The sequence below is a fragment of the Strigops habroptila genome, chromosome 11, assembly GCF_004027225.2.
Source record: "Strigops habroptila isolate Jane chromosome 11, bStrHab1.2.pri, whole genome shotgun sequence".
Taxonomy (NCBI): domain Eukaryota; kingdom Metazoa; phylum Chordata; class Aves; order Psittaciformes; family Psittacidae; genus Strigops; species Strigops habroptila.
The window spans coordinates 24677369-24695365 of record NC_046360.1 but is presented as its reverse complement, the minus strand read 5'-3'; the positions used below and the strand labels follow the sequence as shown (position 1 = coordinate 24695365).

Sequence of the window (17997 nt, the reverse complement as noted above, 5' to 3'; positions counted from 1 at the left end):
TACATTTTCTTTAGCATGCAGCTCAGTTGCACTGAGCTAGTGGCTTCATTATCTGTGACTCCCTTGGAGCTCAAGACCAGCAAAATCATAAGCCAATGATCCTTGCCAAATTGGCACCCATTGCAGTTTAGATGGAGTACTCTAGCCGTGCAGTCTTTGTTTTCTCAATTGTGGTGCCTGCTATCATCGATTGTTCAGTAGATACTCTGTTTGAAATGCTTTGCTAGGCAGGACAAAACAAATTGGGATGAATTAAAGCATTATCCCCTGATTTTGACTGTATGTTTTTGTTTTCATTGAATAGAATGCTTCATCTCTTGTATAAACAGATCTTTTCATCATAAAACCCAATCTATAAATATGTATTACTTCACTTCCTTTTACAGTATACATTAAGAATGCAGTGGTAAACACAAGAAAGGTTGCCACCCTTAGAAAACCAGGGTTTTGGATGATTCAGTGAGTACTAGACCTTTCCATTTCAGGTCAGTTATTTACTGGGAGTGGTATTCAGCTATACCGTGCTGAGTCAGCACAGAAAGCTTTCTGCCTTTAAGAGAGATGGTTTACCAAGGAAGCATACAAACCATCTGTTTTGAGAGCCTCCGTATACATCCTTACATGAAATAATTTACTTCAGTGGTTGATGGGATCAGTGATATGTCTTTTTTTTATACTAGAAATGCACAGGAAAAAGGAAAAGTCTACTATATACAGTCAGCACTTCTCGCATGCTGTAAGAGAACAAAAAGGTAAGGACCAGTTCTTAAAACATGTGAAAGCCATGAAGACTCTAGTGTTGAGTTACAGGCTAAAGTTCTCTCTTACTTCCCCAGGATGCATAATTTATTTTAAAGGACAACACATAAAATCACTATTAGTTTTTATTGTCATCATGATAGTAAGAGCAGGTCAATAGTCACAGCAATGTTCAAAGGTGACTTAGCATGTGAATGAAAATGAATTACTGGCAGAATACTCTTTGCCTTTAGCAGTAGGGCACTTTGCACTGCCTAGTTTGAGCAATATCCAACTTTTTACAGGTCAAAATGTTAATGTTGCATCAATTATTTGCTTTAGAGTCATTTAAAACTGGTCAGCAGTAGATACGACCCAATTCCTTTTCCACTTGAGCACAGCAGAAAGAGGAGAGGCACACAGTTCTAGAACTGTAGTCAAATAAACTCTTCTTTTAACAAGAAACTCACTGTAGGCTGTCTCCAATACTCTTAACACTGAATGTGAGTTACACTTAGATCATATGGAAAAGAGGTATAAATAAGAATCCAGTCACACTGTCAGTCTTGCCCTTCCTATGCATGACTTTAGGCTTGTTTTATTTCATTTTGTTGTTACAACATTTTTTAAGAGATAGAAATTTGAGTTAATTCTTACCTCTTAAATGAGCCCATTGTTAATAACTTGTTCATCACAGCCCCTTCAACCTCCCCAAAAAAGTAACCAGTCTGTAATGGGAAAATGCAAGAAATTACCAGAAGGGTAGATAAATGCAAAACAACATTGGATGTAATTTGAACAGGCATATTCTAGAATCTGACAAGAGTGGTTTTGACAGATACATAGATAGGTTTTCAGGACTACTGCTACATAAAAAACTGAAGAGGACTTCACAGTCATGGCAAGTTATACAGATTATATTATTACCCCTGAGCAGATGTGAGAGCTTAAACAATATATTGAGGTACATTATATAACATCTAATATCAGAAATAAAAGCCATCCAAACCTAAAGCTTGTAAAGAATACACACTAATCTGATCACAAACCATTGTGATTAAAATGTTACTCAAAAAAGATATGAACAGGTTGTGAGAGGATTTTATAAACAGTCATTAAAAAGCATTGTTTATAATTCCTGCATGACCTCTTTAAAGAGCTGGAACAGTACATTTCATCAATCCTACAAATTTTAACTCCATTCAGAGTCATTTCATACTTCAAACCACTCAGCCTGATGAATTACTCATTTTGTCCTAGATATGGACTAATAAAAATAAATCTCTGTTGAGAAAACAAACATTCATGTTATGAATATGGTACATAATATGGAAGTGACTCCATCATCCTCAGCCATTCACATGACAGTGAAAAATCTTGCAGGTACAGTATTTTTCTAGTTTGGGAAGACATTTTTTATTTTAGAGCCTCAACTCCCGAAGGATTTGGTCTGTTCTCTGCACTGTTTAAAGGGAGAAATCCCACAATTTATGGGGGGGAAAGGGCACTACACTCTCAAATTTCATGGATTCCATAGGTTTTGTATGAACTAAACCCCAATTCCATTACAAGGAACTTAGCTGACCTCAAGTATGCACCTGGGAGTTTGCACACAGAAAAGTTACAGCCCTAGCTGAAAAAAGGCATTCCTCCACCTAAAAAGCATGTATTACCTTTTTCTTTTTTTTTTAACTCAGGGGAAACTTGGGACATTTTCCAAAACATGTGGGTGTGTGTAAAGTCTCCTAGAAACAAAAGGAACATTTGTAGCTTATGTGACTAAAAATACTAGCTTCAAAAGTGTAGCTGACTGACGAAGAAACATTATCCTAAGTATTGGAGAGGCAGTCAATGTCAAAAAGCCCAAACCATAAATGGCTAGTAGAACCTCAGATAGTAATGAACCTGATTTATGAAGTTGTGCTTCAGTCTTATAAAGACATTTCAGTGACGGTTCTTTCTACAAAAGCTCCATTTGTAAATGCTAGTTATCTTCCAAAGCAGGAACACCTAGGTTATCGTTATTTTTTAATACGTTAAGATTTAGTTGTAATTCAGATGAACAATTACACTGCTCCCAATTAAGTTGTTGGAGCAGTTCAGGGCACTTTTGGAAGTCCACAGAAAAACAGTGCTGAAGCAACCCCAGACAGGAGAACAACTGATAACATGTCATCCCACTTCCCTACCCCTTCTCTATCTACAACACATAAGGTGTATATATACATACATACATATATAAACATACACTATTGTAATTATCATGATCTTACAATAGCATTATATACAGACTTTACTGTCCACCTTTGGTTTAGATCCGTCCTAATGAAAAATTAGGTCATAACACATTTCCAGCCTAGTTCTGGTACAGCAGTTGTCCACACTATATTCTTTACACAAATATTTAATGGCTAGTGTCAGGTAACCTATCAAAGAAGAAATCTCTTCCTAATCATATTTATTGACTGTGGCCAACTATCAACTACCAAATGAGTTATACAAGTCACAATTAAGTACCTGTGAATAATAACAACAGGAGGAATAATGAGACAAGATTATGCTGCAATGAGTGTTTCTCATACTATGTGAGATACTAGGAAAATAAAAAACAAAACAACAAGCAGCTGCTTCTAACATAATGTAGTTAATATTTAAGCAATGTTGCATTTTTAGGTTTAGTTCATATTATTTGGGGGAGGATACATCCTAGAATTATATTCAGAACATGCTTTGCAGTCTAAAGGGATGAAAGCAATAAATTTAAAAAAATAAAACAAAATAATCAATTTTGGTGCTTGGTTTTACCTATAAGATGACATATCATGAAGAATGACTATTGCATGACAGTGCAGCATACTTAACTGTTCATGCTCTAGTACTCATTGGAAGGATAATAGTTTCAGAAAAATATTATTTCCCTTGTTTATTACGCGCTAATTGACTTTTCAAAGTCTCATCCAAAATGGAGCAAGGGAAAGAGGGATCACGAGGCAACATGCAATTACTTTTGCACTATGCAAAGGTGAAAAATATCTGCATCTTTTTACTTTCAGAAGTGTCAGATTTAAGGTTATAATAACTCAAACTTTTAATTTTAAAGCAAAATGCTCAGTTTGGCTTCTTTTTTGGCATTCATTTCAAGTTCTTTTATCTCCTCTCCAGTCACTCTTCCAAGTCACTCAGAGCAATTTCCAATAGCTGTTTCTTAGCAACCAACCTCGTCATAACAAATTTAATTCACCTGAGGGCTAAGTAGGAGTGTGGATATTCTTTTCACAATTCCAACGCATAAAAGAAATTGAGCTTCAGACAATTCTGGCATAACTGGGGCACCATCCCAGCAGTTTGCAGGCAAAAGTTAATGCAAATAGTGATGGTTCATTCATACAGTTTGCAGGATTTAGCCATTACACATTCATTTTTCAATAATTTTCCGTGAAGACAAAAAAAATTAATGTTTTAAATTATTTTCTCATTAATCATGATCCTTGTCCTCTCTGTTGTGATGTTGAATGCTTAGTTTTAACCCTTCAATGACTGTAATCCACTTCAGAAAACAAATTCCTCAGCTAAGAGCCCTGTAACATTTTATTATCTCAAGTTTGAATGTAAAATCTCTTTGTCCGCAGCATCCTCCCACCCTCCCTGCCCATCCTTTCCACGTGCCAAAAATGCCGCAGAGAATCATCTTCTGTTAGGGTAAAAATGTCTTACAGAAGACAGATACTCCTGAAGCAAAAAAATCTTTTAAGAGAACGTTTATAAGCTTAAGAGCAGAGCCTACCCAGTGGGAGACAAAAAGTGAGCTCCTGTGAAAAACAATTTACATTCTTTGTTGAAGGAATTTTTTAAATTTTATGTTACTTATTCCTTAACATTTTAAGATAATGGCCTATTTAAAAAACAAGTAATTTTATATTAATGTGTTATATGAGATACTTGAATAAAAATCTTTCACTTACCTGTCTATAGTCTTCAGACACTAAAATAAATCCATTGTTATCTATTAGGTAACAACTGATTGCCTGAAAAATAAAATACGATTTATTTAATTTTTTTTAGAATACAGCAAGAAGTTAATTACTCAGATTTTAAGTGACTTTTAAATGAGTAAAGCCTTCAGGTTGTTATAACAGCTTACATAACTTCTAAGGGAATGTAGTCTCAACTTACGGGATGTTATCTCATTTAACTTTTATGCATTTGTTTCATGCAAAACAAAACAAAGATGTGTACAGAAAGGGAGGATATAAGATAATTATAAACAAACTTAAAAAGCATAAGGTCAGTGTTTTTATAATCCGTTGTTTAAAGTTTTATTTATAACTAAGCTTGCAAAGGTATAGAACTTTGTTGCTCTTGATGGCTTCTCCTGCGTGTGGAGAAAAACATCAGCACAATGTCATTACCCTAATGATGTACTAATGAAAACACAGTGTCAGCCTCGAGGACCAACAGGGGACCAGGTAATATTTTTTAATTTGTTCATTGGGGGATGGGACCAGAAACTTCTGCAAAAGGGGCCCCACAGGTCTCCTAAAGCTTTTCAAATTGTGTTTTTAATTGGGAACTGGATTTAGAGGTAGGACTGTTAGCTTTTTGTAAGTCAGACATATGAACTGTATAAACCAGGGTAAACCCAAATCAGTGCTTCTCTCTATAGATGCACGCATTATTTTAACCCCAAGTGCTACAGGCAAAGACTTAATTACTGTGCTTCAGAATTTAAACATAAGGTTCAACTCAAACCTTGACATAACTCAGTTTCTCTTCAGTATTTACAAATAGCTGACTCGGTGTTAAATCTTTAACGTATTTCTATTGTTGGTCTAAATCAGCAAACATTTTATCATTCTTTCTTGAATTTTCTGTGGCATGCGTGTAAAAAGCAAAACCAAAGCCAAAAATGTAGGATGGCTTCCAATACAGGAACCATCATGGCTTCGCCTAATTTGAAACCCTTCCTGCTGCAAATGGGCTGCACAGAGACATGATAAAATATGCTTTCTGCTTCACACTGCACATCCAGAAAAATGTCTGTGCTTTTTCAGAGGGGAAAGCAGTTCCAGTCTGTAGGAGTTGTGCAAGAACTTGTGAAGATTCAGCCTGATTTTTCAAGAGATCTTAGATGTGGCTAATTCTCATTTTGGCCACAAATTAGTACTGTTCTGTAGGGCTGAAGAAGAGGAGAGATTTGCAGAAATTCTGGCTTGAAGTTTAGTTTTTAAAAAAGCAAAGAAGCCTAAATCTGGCAAACGTTTGGAATGAACATCATTCCCTAATGCAAATGCAGGATATTCAATCTAACAGGGGAACCTAAGCTACAGACACCCCTAGTGGCAGAAAACCTGTCAAAAAGGAAGTTGAAACAACTCATTTCCAACCTTTGATCTGCTAGAAAGCCAAAAATCGGCAAATGTAATGTGAAAAGCTGCTGATGCTGGCAAAGCACCGAGGAAAGCAAACGCATTCAGAAGAGGCAGCTACTTAACCTCAATGGTGTGTGAAGGGTGGAATTTCAGAAGTAGGCTGTAATACCAGAATACTGCTCTCCCCAAAGTCAATCATAAACCTTCCACTAACTTTATTAGGAGAGGAGCTAAGTCAACAAAGAGCTCTTTTGAGTCCTCATGCATGAAAGATTAATCTAAAGATAGTGCTTTAGAAACAATATTTCTCCACAGTATAGAAAATAAACAAAAGTAGTTATGCTGGACAAGAAAGAGTGTAGGTTTAATTTCACAGTTTATGGATCATATGCAGTCAGGAAAACATTGGCTCAATTCAAGAATTAGTGGCCATGTCTCAAATCTCTAAGCCATAGTCATTCACTAGCATTGTTCAGAATTTTAAGAAATAATGATTTTTTAGCATTATTATTGGAAACAAGCACAACACAACAGGCAGAATCTCTACCTTTCTGGAGGAACATGAAGATAAGAGGGTTTTCTATTTCAATCCATTTTAGAAACACTAACAGTGGAAAAATATTCATTCAGCGCCATTCATTTACCTGCTTGCCAGCAAGAGAAATAACTTTCAATATTCAGCACTACATGAAAGAAACAGTTTGTAACTTAAATTTAGCACTGACAAAGGACAGTTGGGTGCATTTACCTGTCCAATACATTAGCAAATCTGAAACAGAGATTTCAGATTCAAGAAAAAGGCATGGGATAACAGCATTTGCATAGACTAGAGCTGTATGAAAGTGATTTCATTCACAAAGTTTCAAAGGTATTGGCAGTGAACTATATGAACAAGTTTGCCCAAAGGTTCAAGTTCAGTGAACTTCTGATTTCAAGGGGAATGTTCCATAGGTGGAGAGTCCCTGAGCTTGTAAAATAGAGTAGGAATGAAGTCCAGAATAAACACAGCAAGAATATTGACTGAGGTCTGAGAACACATTTGAATTACAACAACTTTGATGAAGTTCAAGTCTTCTATGTATTTTCACAGCTCCAATATACAATAACATTAATGGAATGTAATATGGGTTAAGAAACCAAAAACAAAAAAGAAAGCAAGCAGAGCATTAAAATAAAATGTAAGACATCAGGAAAACAAGAAACAAGCAAATTCAAAGAGCTTAAAAAAAAAAAAAAGAGGTATTTCTAACTGATTGTGTTTCTGTATTTTAGAATCAAAAGTATCACACAAAATCATCAACTAATTCTCTGTATGACAATTGTGCCACTCTATTTGCATTGATGTCTTAATACTTACTTTCAAATGCTTTACTTTATACCATAACTGTTCAGCAGATATTTTCTTTGCAGCAGGAGCATGTTTTGCACAAGAAATTATGTAACATTACTATTCTATCATAAAGGCTATTGCAAATGAAGGAAGTAATCTGCCCAGTCTTTAATCCCAAAAGCATGGTGATTTAGGTTAAACAAGGAGGAGATTTTACACAACACTCTAACTTTACCCAGACTACCTGCAGTTATACTTCTCAAGCTGGTTGGCTATGACTACAAACCCATTGATGAAAATACTTAAAGCAGCTGGAAACAATTCAAGGTAAAGCTTGCACATGAAATCTATAGCAAGGTACAGTAAAGCAAGGCCGCGATACTGAGGTAATCAACAGTTCTACAAACCTCCTTTTTCAATAGATGTCTGATCATTCTTAGGAGAATGGGATAATAAACATAATGCACTCACCTTAAAATTGGTTAATATGTAAATGACAGCCTGGAATTTGGGCTAAGTAAGCACTTTTCCCTCACCTGGGTGGAATCTGGTTCGGGCTTTTTTCATTACTTCATGTATGGAAAAGTTTACTTAATGATTAAAATGATATATGCTTGATATATACAAAGAGTCTGTAAGTTGTTACAACAAGAAATGGAGAAGAAATGCAACTTTTTGTTGACTCATAAGATCCATTTCATTGCTAAAGATGGCATGATCATCAGGCCTTTGTGTTTTGGCTTACCGCAAATTTTATTTTCTATTATTTATACTATTAGATACTTTGAGTTCATTAAGCCAAACAAAGTTTTTTTTTTTTTTTTATTTCTGAAGTGCTATTAATGTATTAGTTCGTGTTAGATTCAAATCTGAATTCACATCTAATTCTAGTGTGAACATCAAAGATTAGCTTCTAAAATGAAAAATAAAGTAGTAAAACATGCCTAAAAACAGCTTCAAATTATTACTTAAACTGGATTCACAAAGTATAAGTTATTATAATGCACGTTTGAGGTGTTGGTGTCAACCTTGTAACTAAATGGATGTTTGTAAGTAGTCATAAAAAATGTCTCACTATCTAAATAGTGTATTTAGAATGTGGTTCCAAATTACAGAAGGAGATTTTAATATACAGTGAGATGTTCAAAATAAAACCCTTAACAATACACTCTATTGCAATAGAGGTATAAACGGAAGAAAATATCTGTTAAATACTTACTTCATCATCACAACTTATAGCACATCTGCCATCGAGAGATGCACACTAGAGACGATATAAAAAAATCCGTAAAACATTTTCACTTCTTGTTTTATGATTACAAAAAAAGGACATTTTAAAACCTCGTATGAGCACAATTATAAAGAAGTTTATATTGATTACATTTTTATCTGACAGCAATTATTCTAAAAATGACCAGGAAAGTTTTAAATCTATTCCCCAATCCTGTTCTGTTTCCACCTGCAGAGAAAAGGTGCATTCACACTGTAACAAATTCAACTGTTTTAAACACCATAATCTCCTTCATACGTCAGAAGCTTGGAGACCACTTGTAGACAAGAATACACAATTTTCCACTGGGGTGGGGTAGGACCCACATTTTAGGGTTCATTTCCTGACACAGTTCTATTCTCAAAATAGGGATGGCATCTCCTAATCTTTTGAAAGTACATGATTATTCTCTTCAATTAGTACAAGTTCTATGAACATTCTAAGTATAGTGTTATAGCCTATGAATGCCGACCACAATTCAATAGTTAATTAGCCTTTTGTGATGGAAAAGACGAGGGGTAATTGGTACAAGTTACTCCTGCGGAGGTTCTGATTGGACACAAGGAAGATTTTTCACAATGAGAATAATCAGGCATTTGGAATAATGTCCCCAGGGAAGTGATGGACTCTCCAGAATTGGACACTTTAAAGATTCAGCTGGTCAGAGTGCTGGGACATCTAGTCTAGGTCATTCTTTGCCAACAAAGGGCAGACCAGATGATCTTTGAGGTCCCTTCCAACCTTGTATTCTATGAGTCTATGAATATTACAAGACAGGTCCCAAGTAAGTGAGAAGGCACAATTCTGCTATCACTGAAAACAAGTATCACAGTTTGGTTTACCATTTAAACTTTTTCTGAGGGAGAAAATCAATGTATCTCAGGCCAACAAAGTAATTCCTTATATATTGGGCCTAAAATTAACATTCTTTCTACTTGCTTCCATAAATACAGGATCAAGCAACTGTTTTTGACCACTGAACACTCTTTTTTGTAATGATGAACTGGAATGGGAATTAGAAGAGCTACCCATTACGTATTTTAAATACATTGTTTGTTTACAATAGTTTTGCTTGTGACAAAAAGTACTGAATATTCATAATCTACACAGTTAGAAAGCTGTTGTGGATTCAAGGATAAAGAAAATTTAAAAATATACCTGTCTGCTTGCAGTCCAAAATTTCCGCTGGAAAAATTCAAGTTTCATCTGGATACCTACAGCTGGGAAAGACATTTAAAAAAAAAAATAAACCCACTGTGTTTAATTCCTTCATAATGATTATTTAAAATTAATCAGAAGGAAAAAACAATCTTACAATAAAAAGGGAAAGTAGGCCCCCCAAACTTAAAAAAAACCCAACCCTACAACTAATTAAATCGAAGAGACCATACAGTCATATTTTAAAACATGTACAGTTTGGTTAAACATTCCTAATAATGTGAAGAATACACAAGGCAAACATCATTTAAATTACATGTGTCTCCACAATTAACATAGAAGAACCACATGCTGAACATATTTATGTCTACATCTATCTCAAATTTATATTTTACTGATACCAATGTAACAGCTGTAGGAACATACGCACAGTTTTGTGCTGAAACACATGAAAACATTGGTTAACATTTCAAGTGATCATTTGGGTAATTTAATCCATGAATTATCAGTGGCACACAAGAAGCCTATTTCAAACAGTAAAAACTTCTTTAAAAATGGAAATTAAGGGCATTATGTGCAATTCTGTCAAATGAAAGTATTTTACAAACGTTACTGGTTTTCAAAGTTTTTTTAAAGAAAGATACTAATGATAATAACTTGTACTTTTTAAAATAATGATTCAAGATATTTAAATTTAAATTATGTGTTTCTCATAAGCTCAGGTTGGATTATGTTTTTCCTAATATCAATGAACTTTTCTTCCAGCCTAGTCTGATTTTCCTACCAGACCTAGCACTACGTTGTTTCTATTGAACAACAACATAACACACTGTGGTTTGCATAAGCTGCAAAGGCAGTTGATTGTTCCAGTTTCATAAGCCTAAACTAAGCGAATGATAACATATCCCTCTAACTGTGCTGAAAATTTCTGAAATAGCATATTTTTACTTAAAATAAGTTAATACGATGAAGACTATGGCAGGAAGATAGGGACACAGGGGCTAGAGACGTCTGCTTTGACTGCTCTTACCAGATATTGCTGCATCCCTGGACCACACCTTTTAAGCTCCCACTCACAGAACACACCTTGTTCTAGGTTTTTCTGCAAAAGCGTTTCAGTGCTAGCCCTGTACCAAGTGATATTCTAGTTGTTCAGTACAATGTATCAATGGGTTCTACTTCAATGCCCTACAGATCTTTCATGTCAGCTTAGAGGATACGTAATTGTTAGGGTAAAAGGAAGGCACTGGGTGCTAGTGACTAATCTCTAACCTTAGTATACTATCTTCTTCACAAAAGCTACAGTTTTTAAAGCCTTGAAATTCTGAAGACCTAACTTCTAGCAAATTTATTGCTATAATGTTTTGCTTAAAACCAAACAAAAAATGTAGTTGCTTTGGAAAATTGAAGAAAATTTCATTTCTTCATTCCTCCTCTAAGATCCACAGCACAGATCATTTAAAAACCAATTTACATTTAGATTATTGATGCTTGCTTCTGCAAATGCACACATGCTGATGTCATGCACATATTTTATTTTGGCTAGCAGATAGGAAAAGGTATGTGACATGAAATCTGTAATGAACTGATACAATGGGATGTGAAATTACATAAGGAATTTTCTTATTATAGCAGGTTATAAATAGTTTTCTGCTATCTGTAACTCACAGACATTTCTGCTTAAGAGAATAAGCAGAGAAATCCAGTTCTCCTTTATCTTAGCAGCAAAGCAGCTTTTGATTAAATGTCATTTTTGTTCTTGTAAACTACTAATGAAAGTGTAATAAACATTAAGGAACAATTAAAACTATTGTTCTCCCATAATGAAGTTGTATGTATATACATATTTGAGTAGGATGTTGGACTAGATGACCTCAGGAGATCCCCCCAATCTAAATTACCTTATGTTTCTAAGATTTAAGTGTAAATTTTTGTAGAGAAGTGCTAAATATATAGCCTGGAATCTTCCTTAAATAAAAAGAAAGTTAATATGTACTGAAGGTTTTCTAGTGTCCAGTATAAATTACTTACCATGTGAGAGAGAATCTGAAACAGTAATGATAATTAGAACAAAGCTCATCTGTAAAAGATTCCATGTGCATGTTTTAATGAGTTGCACAACAAAACGCTGCAGTATAAAGACAACTGAAATACTGGGATTAATTTCTATGAAATGTAGAGCAAGAGAATCCCTCTTCATGAATATGAGAGGAGACAGGCAGGTGCAGCTTTGTTTTCACAGTATTAGCTCTATGAATTTTGATGTTTCTTGGACACACTGTGAGGGAAAATAAAAGTGAGAAATACTGGGCTTGCTACACTAGAGCAGGTTCCCGTAATTTCAGCAGTAGTATAGCTTGTGTAGAAACTTAAGGCCCAGGTATTATCAACTTACTTGCCGTCTTCCTTACTTTTTCAAAAAAGATTCAGCTTATTTCTCTACCTAACTTTTACAAGAGCTGCATCACTAATCTCTGAGGTGCAATGCTATCGGAGGAGGTAAAACACAAACACATCTTAAACTTGGTCTACTTTGGTCAAGGTAATAAAATGTTGTAACTGCAGTATTTCAAGTATAACACACAACAGATTATATATTTCCCTTGAGAAGTATTTCCTTAAAGTTTCGTAATACTTGCACTTGTTATTAAATAATGAAATGCTACATGATGGTTGGACTCAAGGGTCTTTTCCAACCTAAATGATTCTATGATCTGTACCTATGTTGCTGGATAGGAGAAGAAAAAACAGCTGCCATAAACATGGTATGGTGAAAGCAGCAAAATACATTTTCCTTGAAAAGCTGTATCTTCATGTGAGATTTTAATCTCACCATTTTAGTTTCTCTACATCTTGTTCCTTGCACAATTCCACATAGGAACTTCCTTGTAACTGAATAAGTAACTTCTAAATATTTTATATATTATGTAATATATAATAAATTAGATTAATGAATGCTTCCTACAATTCAGATAATAATTATTTGAATGTTTCTACATTCAAGACTTAACATTCTTAGTGTACGGGAAAATAGTTTTCAGCCCCTGAGGTGATACTAAAGCATTTTTGCAGGATTTTATTCCCCTGAGCTTTTAGAGAACACTGTAGCTATCACAGGAAATTTTTTGGTCAGGTCATTTAATGCCTGAAGAACTATTCAAATATACTTCAAAAGATTTTAGAGCCAATACATTCTCCAGAGCGATCCCTAGACCTTCAGCATTTCAGAACTTTAGAACGAAATCTCTGTGATCCAAGCTCCTTTATGTTTAAATCTATGTTTTACAAGCTGGCTACATGAAGGGGAAAAGGGAAACTTCAGAGTCATTTCTCCCATGTCACCAAAACAAAACACAATTAACAAAAACTATAATTCATCTTCACACAGAACATACATTTTAAAGTATACTATAAAGTATTATTCAACATTTGTAGTCTTGATTCAATCAAAATGGCCAAAGGATACAAATTATTTTTCTTCGGCCAGGAAGAAATGAGTAAAGATGAGGAGAAAAGGTTTTATCTTCGCTGCTGCCTTTCCTTTGGAATGTCACTGGGGAGAGTGGGCTGGAGCTAGACATGTACAGATCAACTAATGCAAGCCGATGGAGGGATATTAAGGCTCTTCCTCCATGCAACACATAATGTGTAATTTCAAATGAATATTCCAAATGCAACTTTTTGTGTCAATTGTATTAGCAAATTTACCTAGGTGATTCCAATTAATACCTTCAATGCTGCCTATGGAAAACAGTTATTAACTCCCTGAGATTTATTTCCTTTGTTTAACAAAGTGGCTGCTATTCTTTAGTGCATTCCCTATGAAATAACAGATGATTGAGAACTACAAAGTTAAATTCTTGGCTCAGTGATAATAATTGTTAAATAAGTAATTTCCTTATGCATTGATTCTATGGCTGAGGGTAATATTTCAGTCTTTCAATGAGATGATTTGAGGATACAAGTATTGGGAAGTGCTCAACTGCTAGAGCTCAGGGCTGCTTGTATCAAGGCAAACATGAAGGAAAACAAAAAACTACTCTGAATAGATCATGATTGCTTGTGTTCATTTTAAGATCTCCATGGCAAAGCAAATGGACAGCAAGATAAGGAAAGCCTTTCTCAACAAATTACTTCTGTGCACAGTATTAAAAGAGCTCTCAGGCTCTAAGTAAAAATAATCATCTCTTATTTAAAATAAGGGTGAGGAAAATAGATTAGACTAATTTATTTCAGGCAAGAGGGAAGCTGAATCCCCTATAAACCTGACAGAGGGATTCCAAATACAAAATTAAGGAAAAAGTAGTAAAAGCTAAAGGGATTTCCATTCTGTGAAATAACTACAGAACATTATACTATATAAAAGCACTAGATCAACAAGGTTAGAAAAATATGTCTCCACTCCCTTTTCCCACTGAACACAGTATAGACTAAGATTCTTTCTCATACATAAAAGATATTCAACATTTTGAGGACATTTGGGCCTCCTGTTTCTGATGGCATTATCTTAAATGAGGTTTAACTTGGCTTCAAAATAAGAAATCTTGGAGACAGATTTGTAGCAGGATTATTTTCTTAATCTGTATCGCCTTTGTGTATTAAACGTAGACTCCTTAAGATTCCTTTCTTTCCTCCTACTCATATTACCTCTTATTACTATCTTTTAAAATATCTAATAACTAAATGTGAAATATTCCAGAACACCTTTAATTACTTTAAAAATGTTGACTGCACTTCCTTTGTTTATATTCTAAATCTGTTTCAGTTCAAAATGTCTTCAGTTTTTAGCTCAGCCAAAGAATGAGATGCTGAATATTACACCCCAACACATAATATTGAGAAATAAACACTATAACTGCCAAAAAGTACTTCTAGTACAGATTAATGGAAGACTCCCACCACCAAAGATGATGCCCTTAAAAATACTTATAAAACATGTGTTATGTACTGTATTTGGGGGGAAAAAAGAAAAAGGTAAAAAAAAAAAAAAGGTAAAAAAAAAAAAGTACAGATTTTATCCCCCTCAATTCCAAGTCTAAGGTAATAAATTAGAGGTATTCCAACAGGCATTCTCTTACAGTAATACAGTTATGCTCCAGTATCATCCAACATAACTATATTCCCAGGGATAGTCATTCTTTCATCATACGCAGGATATATTAAAAAAATATGAATGAGCATTCATCAAATGTGCACTTCGCAGACTGCCTCTAATCCCAGTTTCAGTTTACTTGCACAGTAAAATAGCGTTTCATCCTTCCAAATTTCACACTTCATTCTGTTTCCCTCTTGATCTCAGTGATCTTTTCCATTCCACCCATACCTTCCTCTTCTCACCCCAGCCCATTTTCTTCATTTTCTCTCTTCAAACAGAAGATCCCTGGAATTTTCTATTTTCATTAAAGAACATTATTTTTACTATCCAGAATGTCTGAACCTGATCCATTAACCCAGAGCACAAAAGAAAAAAAAAAAAAAAAAAAAATCAGCCCTATAGTTTAAGTCTGGCAATGTTTTTTAATACACTGAAAACATAAGCTTATAGTTGGAAGTGTCAGGCAACCTTAACACTTGGTGGTGATAACAGCTATCTTCATAATGAACTGTTACAAGTAGCCTGCGATAAAAAGAGTAAATTGACAAAAACCTGGGCCAAACTAATGAGCAGTTGTGCACTTTCTTCTGGTTTTTCTATAACAAAGCATAGTTCCTACCCCAGCAGTGCAGTTATGCATTTGGATAAGATACTATTATTCACAAACTCTCCTATGCAATGTTGGTTTGTTTTTTGTTTTGGTTTGGTTTTTTTATACTTTATTATTTAACTGAGTGAAGATTTCTAATGTCTTTTTACAACCTTTCTTGTAGGTTCTCCGACATGAAGCCTTCTTGCCTAACCCCAAAATGTGTCTATTTTATATTTAGTTACCCTGAAATTTTTTTAACATTTTAGAATTATTTGACTATTAAATCCATTTGAAATACATGTAAATATGCACCCACCTTTCCCCCCTAAATTTGAGCTACCATGTCTCATTAACACTTGAGATAGATTTTTCCAAAAATTTGTCTTTTATTACCCTAGATAAAATGTAAAATACAAAACATCTCAAAGTGCATATTATCATGTAGTCTTGGAATTTAAACAATATTCAGGAAAAAATCCTGTATTACTACTGGTATCTTACCTTTGTCTTTTTATCGTCAAATTAGTGGAATGACTGCACATACATAAAAAATTCTAAGTCCTATATAATTATCAATTTGTTATGGGAGACTTTTTTCATATGTCATAGTATGTCATAAGATTTTAGAAACACAAACAGTTCCTTTACCAGAGCTATTGGGACACAATCTGTAAATGAGTGAATTCTTCTCAAATGGACAATGGAAAGCTGAAGTTCTGCCTCTTTACCCATGGACCTAAAACCTGCTATTTTCTTCCAGAAGATTTTTAGAATTAGTGGTGGAAGCAGTCATCTGGATGGAAACTCCCAAGATATAGGGAAGGCAGTGGCAACTGGTATTTCCTGGAGGCCAACCTCAAGCAGAAAGGGAGGAGATATTGGGAACTTGATGTGAGGCCAAGTTGAAAGGCGAGCAGGATGATGATTGCTGGGAGGCCAAAGTTCATCCAAACTCAAATCACCAGGGAAATCTGAAGGGCTTGGTTTACAGCCAACCCCTGACAAACTGAACTGCGGAGGGCAGGCTGTGAACATCACCATAAACCAGACTCCCTTTGACTCCCTGACACATATCTTCCTTCTGGAGGACTAATGAAGTAGCAGCAGGAGGAAACAAAAAAAGGATATAAATTGAGTGAAAACATAAAAAATATAGATTCTGTTGACTGACAGTCCATTGCCTTTTCAGGAGGCTTCATTGAGGAGCTTGGAGGGAAACAGGTTACCTGTAAATTATCATTCAGACAGTTATGCTGTATTTCAGACTTTACAAGACAGTAGCTGATGTGCTGCCAACACTTTAACAAAGGGCTCCCACAGAAATTTCCCATGATAAACTTTGCGTACCAGGAGCACAGCTCAAGGGAGGTACTTGGGAATCCATTTGTAATTAAAAACAAACAAAACCCCTAAAACAAAACAAAGAATTCCCCCAAACAAAACAATAAAACAAACAAACAATAAAACACACACACACACAAAAAGACAAACCTCCCATAAGCTTGGAGAGAGGTAACCACTTGGCATGCAAAATTACTCTAAGTACACTTTGCTGGAAAGATACACATCCTTGTTCCTGAGAAATACAAGGAGGACATTGAGTGGTTTAGACTTCACAATTTGAAGGGGGTAAGGTAAGGCACAATTAAGCCCTGTCTGGTGTCTGGAATATCCTCCCTGTGACTTTTAGGAAATACCCAATACCTACTCCATTACCACTCCATTACTACTACCTCCATTACCAAAAAAGAAAGGAAAAGAAAAAAATAAAAAGGAAAAAAGTGGGTTGAATAGTATATTTATTAGCCTCAGGAATGTTTCAGTGGCATGCAGAGAGAAGGGCAAGCCCCATCATACAGAAAATTCTGCTGGTGGCAGACTTTTTAATAGGGAGTTCCTATGAGCCATCAGCCTTCCTCCAACATTTCCCTGCATGGCCACTGGTAAGCCAAATACTTCTGAATTCTGACAGTGCAGGAAGCATGTGAAGACTGAAATCTGGCCACAGTAACACTAAAATAATGAAGCTGTGATGGTATTTTAATAACTCCCTAACCATTTTTTTGTTTTATAGTGTTTTCTTGTTCATTTTTTGGCAATATTCGAAGTATATCCCAGGACTGAAATGGAAAAAGAATGGTATATATTTGTAAGCACATTTATAAATCTTAAGGGAGGATCTATGACTGTCAAGTTCTCGATAAAAGTTTTACTTCTTACCGCTAAGGTCCTAGTTTAGAGTAGCTTAGCCAGTACACCTTTCACATCTCAGCCAAAAGGCTGTGGTTTCAAGTTTGCAATTAATGAACCCTAAGAGGCTCAAAGGTCAGACAAAGATTCAGAAATTAGGATACTTATCTGAACTCTTGGAGCCTGTGACCAGATACTCTCAGGAGATGTCAGACTTTCTGCTTCCACTTGTAACTAAAATACAACATGTTCAAA

The 17997-nt window shown here is 35.1% G+C and overlaps 1 protein-coding gene across 6 annotated transcripts in view; it reads right to left on the bottom strand.

The window, feature by feature from the left end:
- Positions 1–17997, bottom strand: part of CACNA2D3 (calcium voltage-gated channel auxiliary subunit alpha2delta 3) — a 546863-nt gene that overhangs the window by 34857 nt on the left and 494009 nt on the right. For all 6 annotated transcript variants that reach the window (XR_003993879.1, XM_030502305.1, XM_030502306.1 and 3 more), the window contains 4 exons: positions 9866–9927; positions 8657–8701; positions 4701–4763; positions 1396–1466 (listed from right to left, as the gene is read on the bottom strand). Coding sequence is in view for 5 of the 6 variants with exons in the window: in XM_030502305.1 (XP_030358165.1) it covers positions 1396–1466; positions 4701–4763; positions 8657–8701; positions 9866–9927 (241 nt within the window). In the remaining variant the exon portion in view is untranslated. The remainder of the gene's footprint in view (positions 1–1395; positions 1467–4700; positions 4764–8656; positions 8702–9865; positions 9928–17997) is intronic.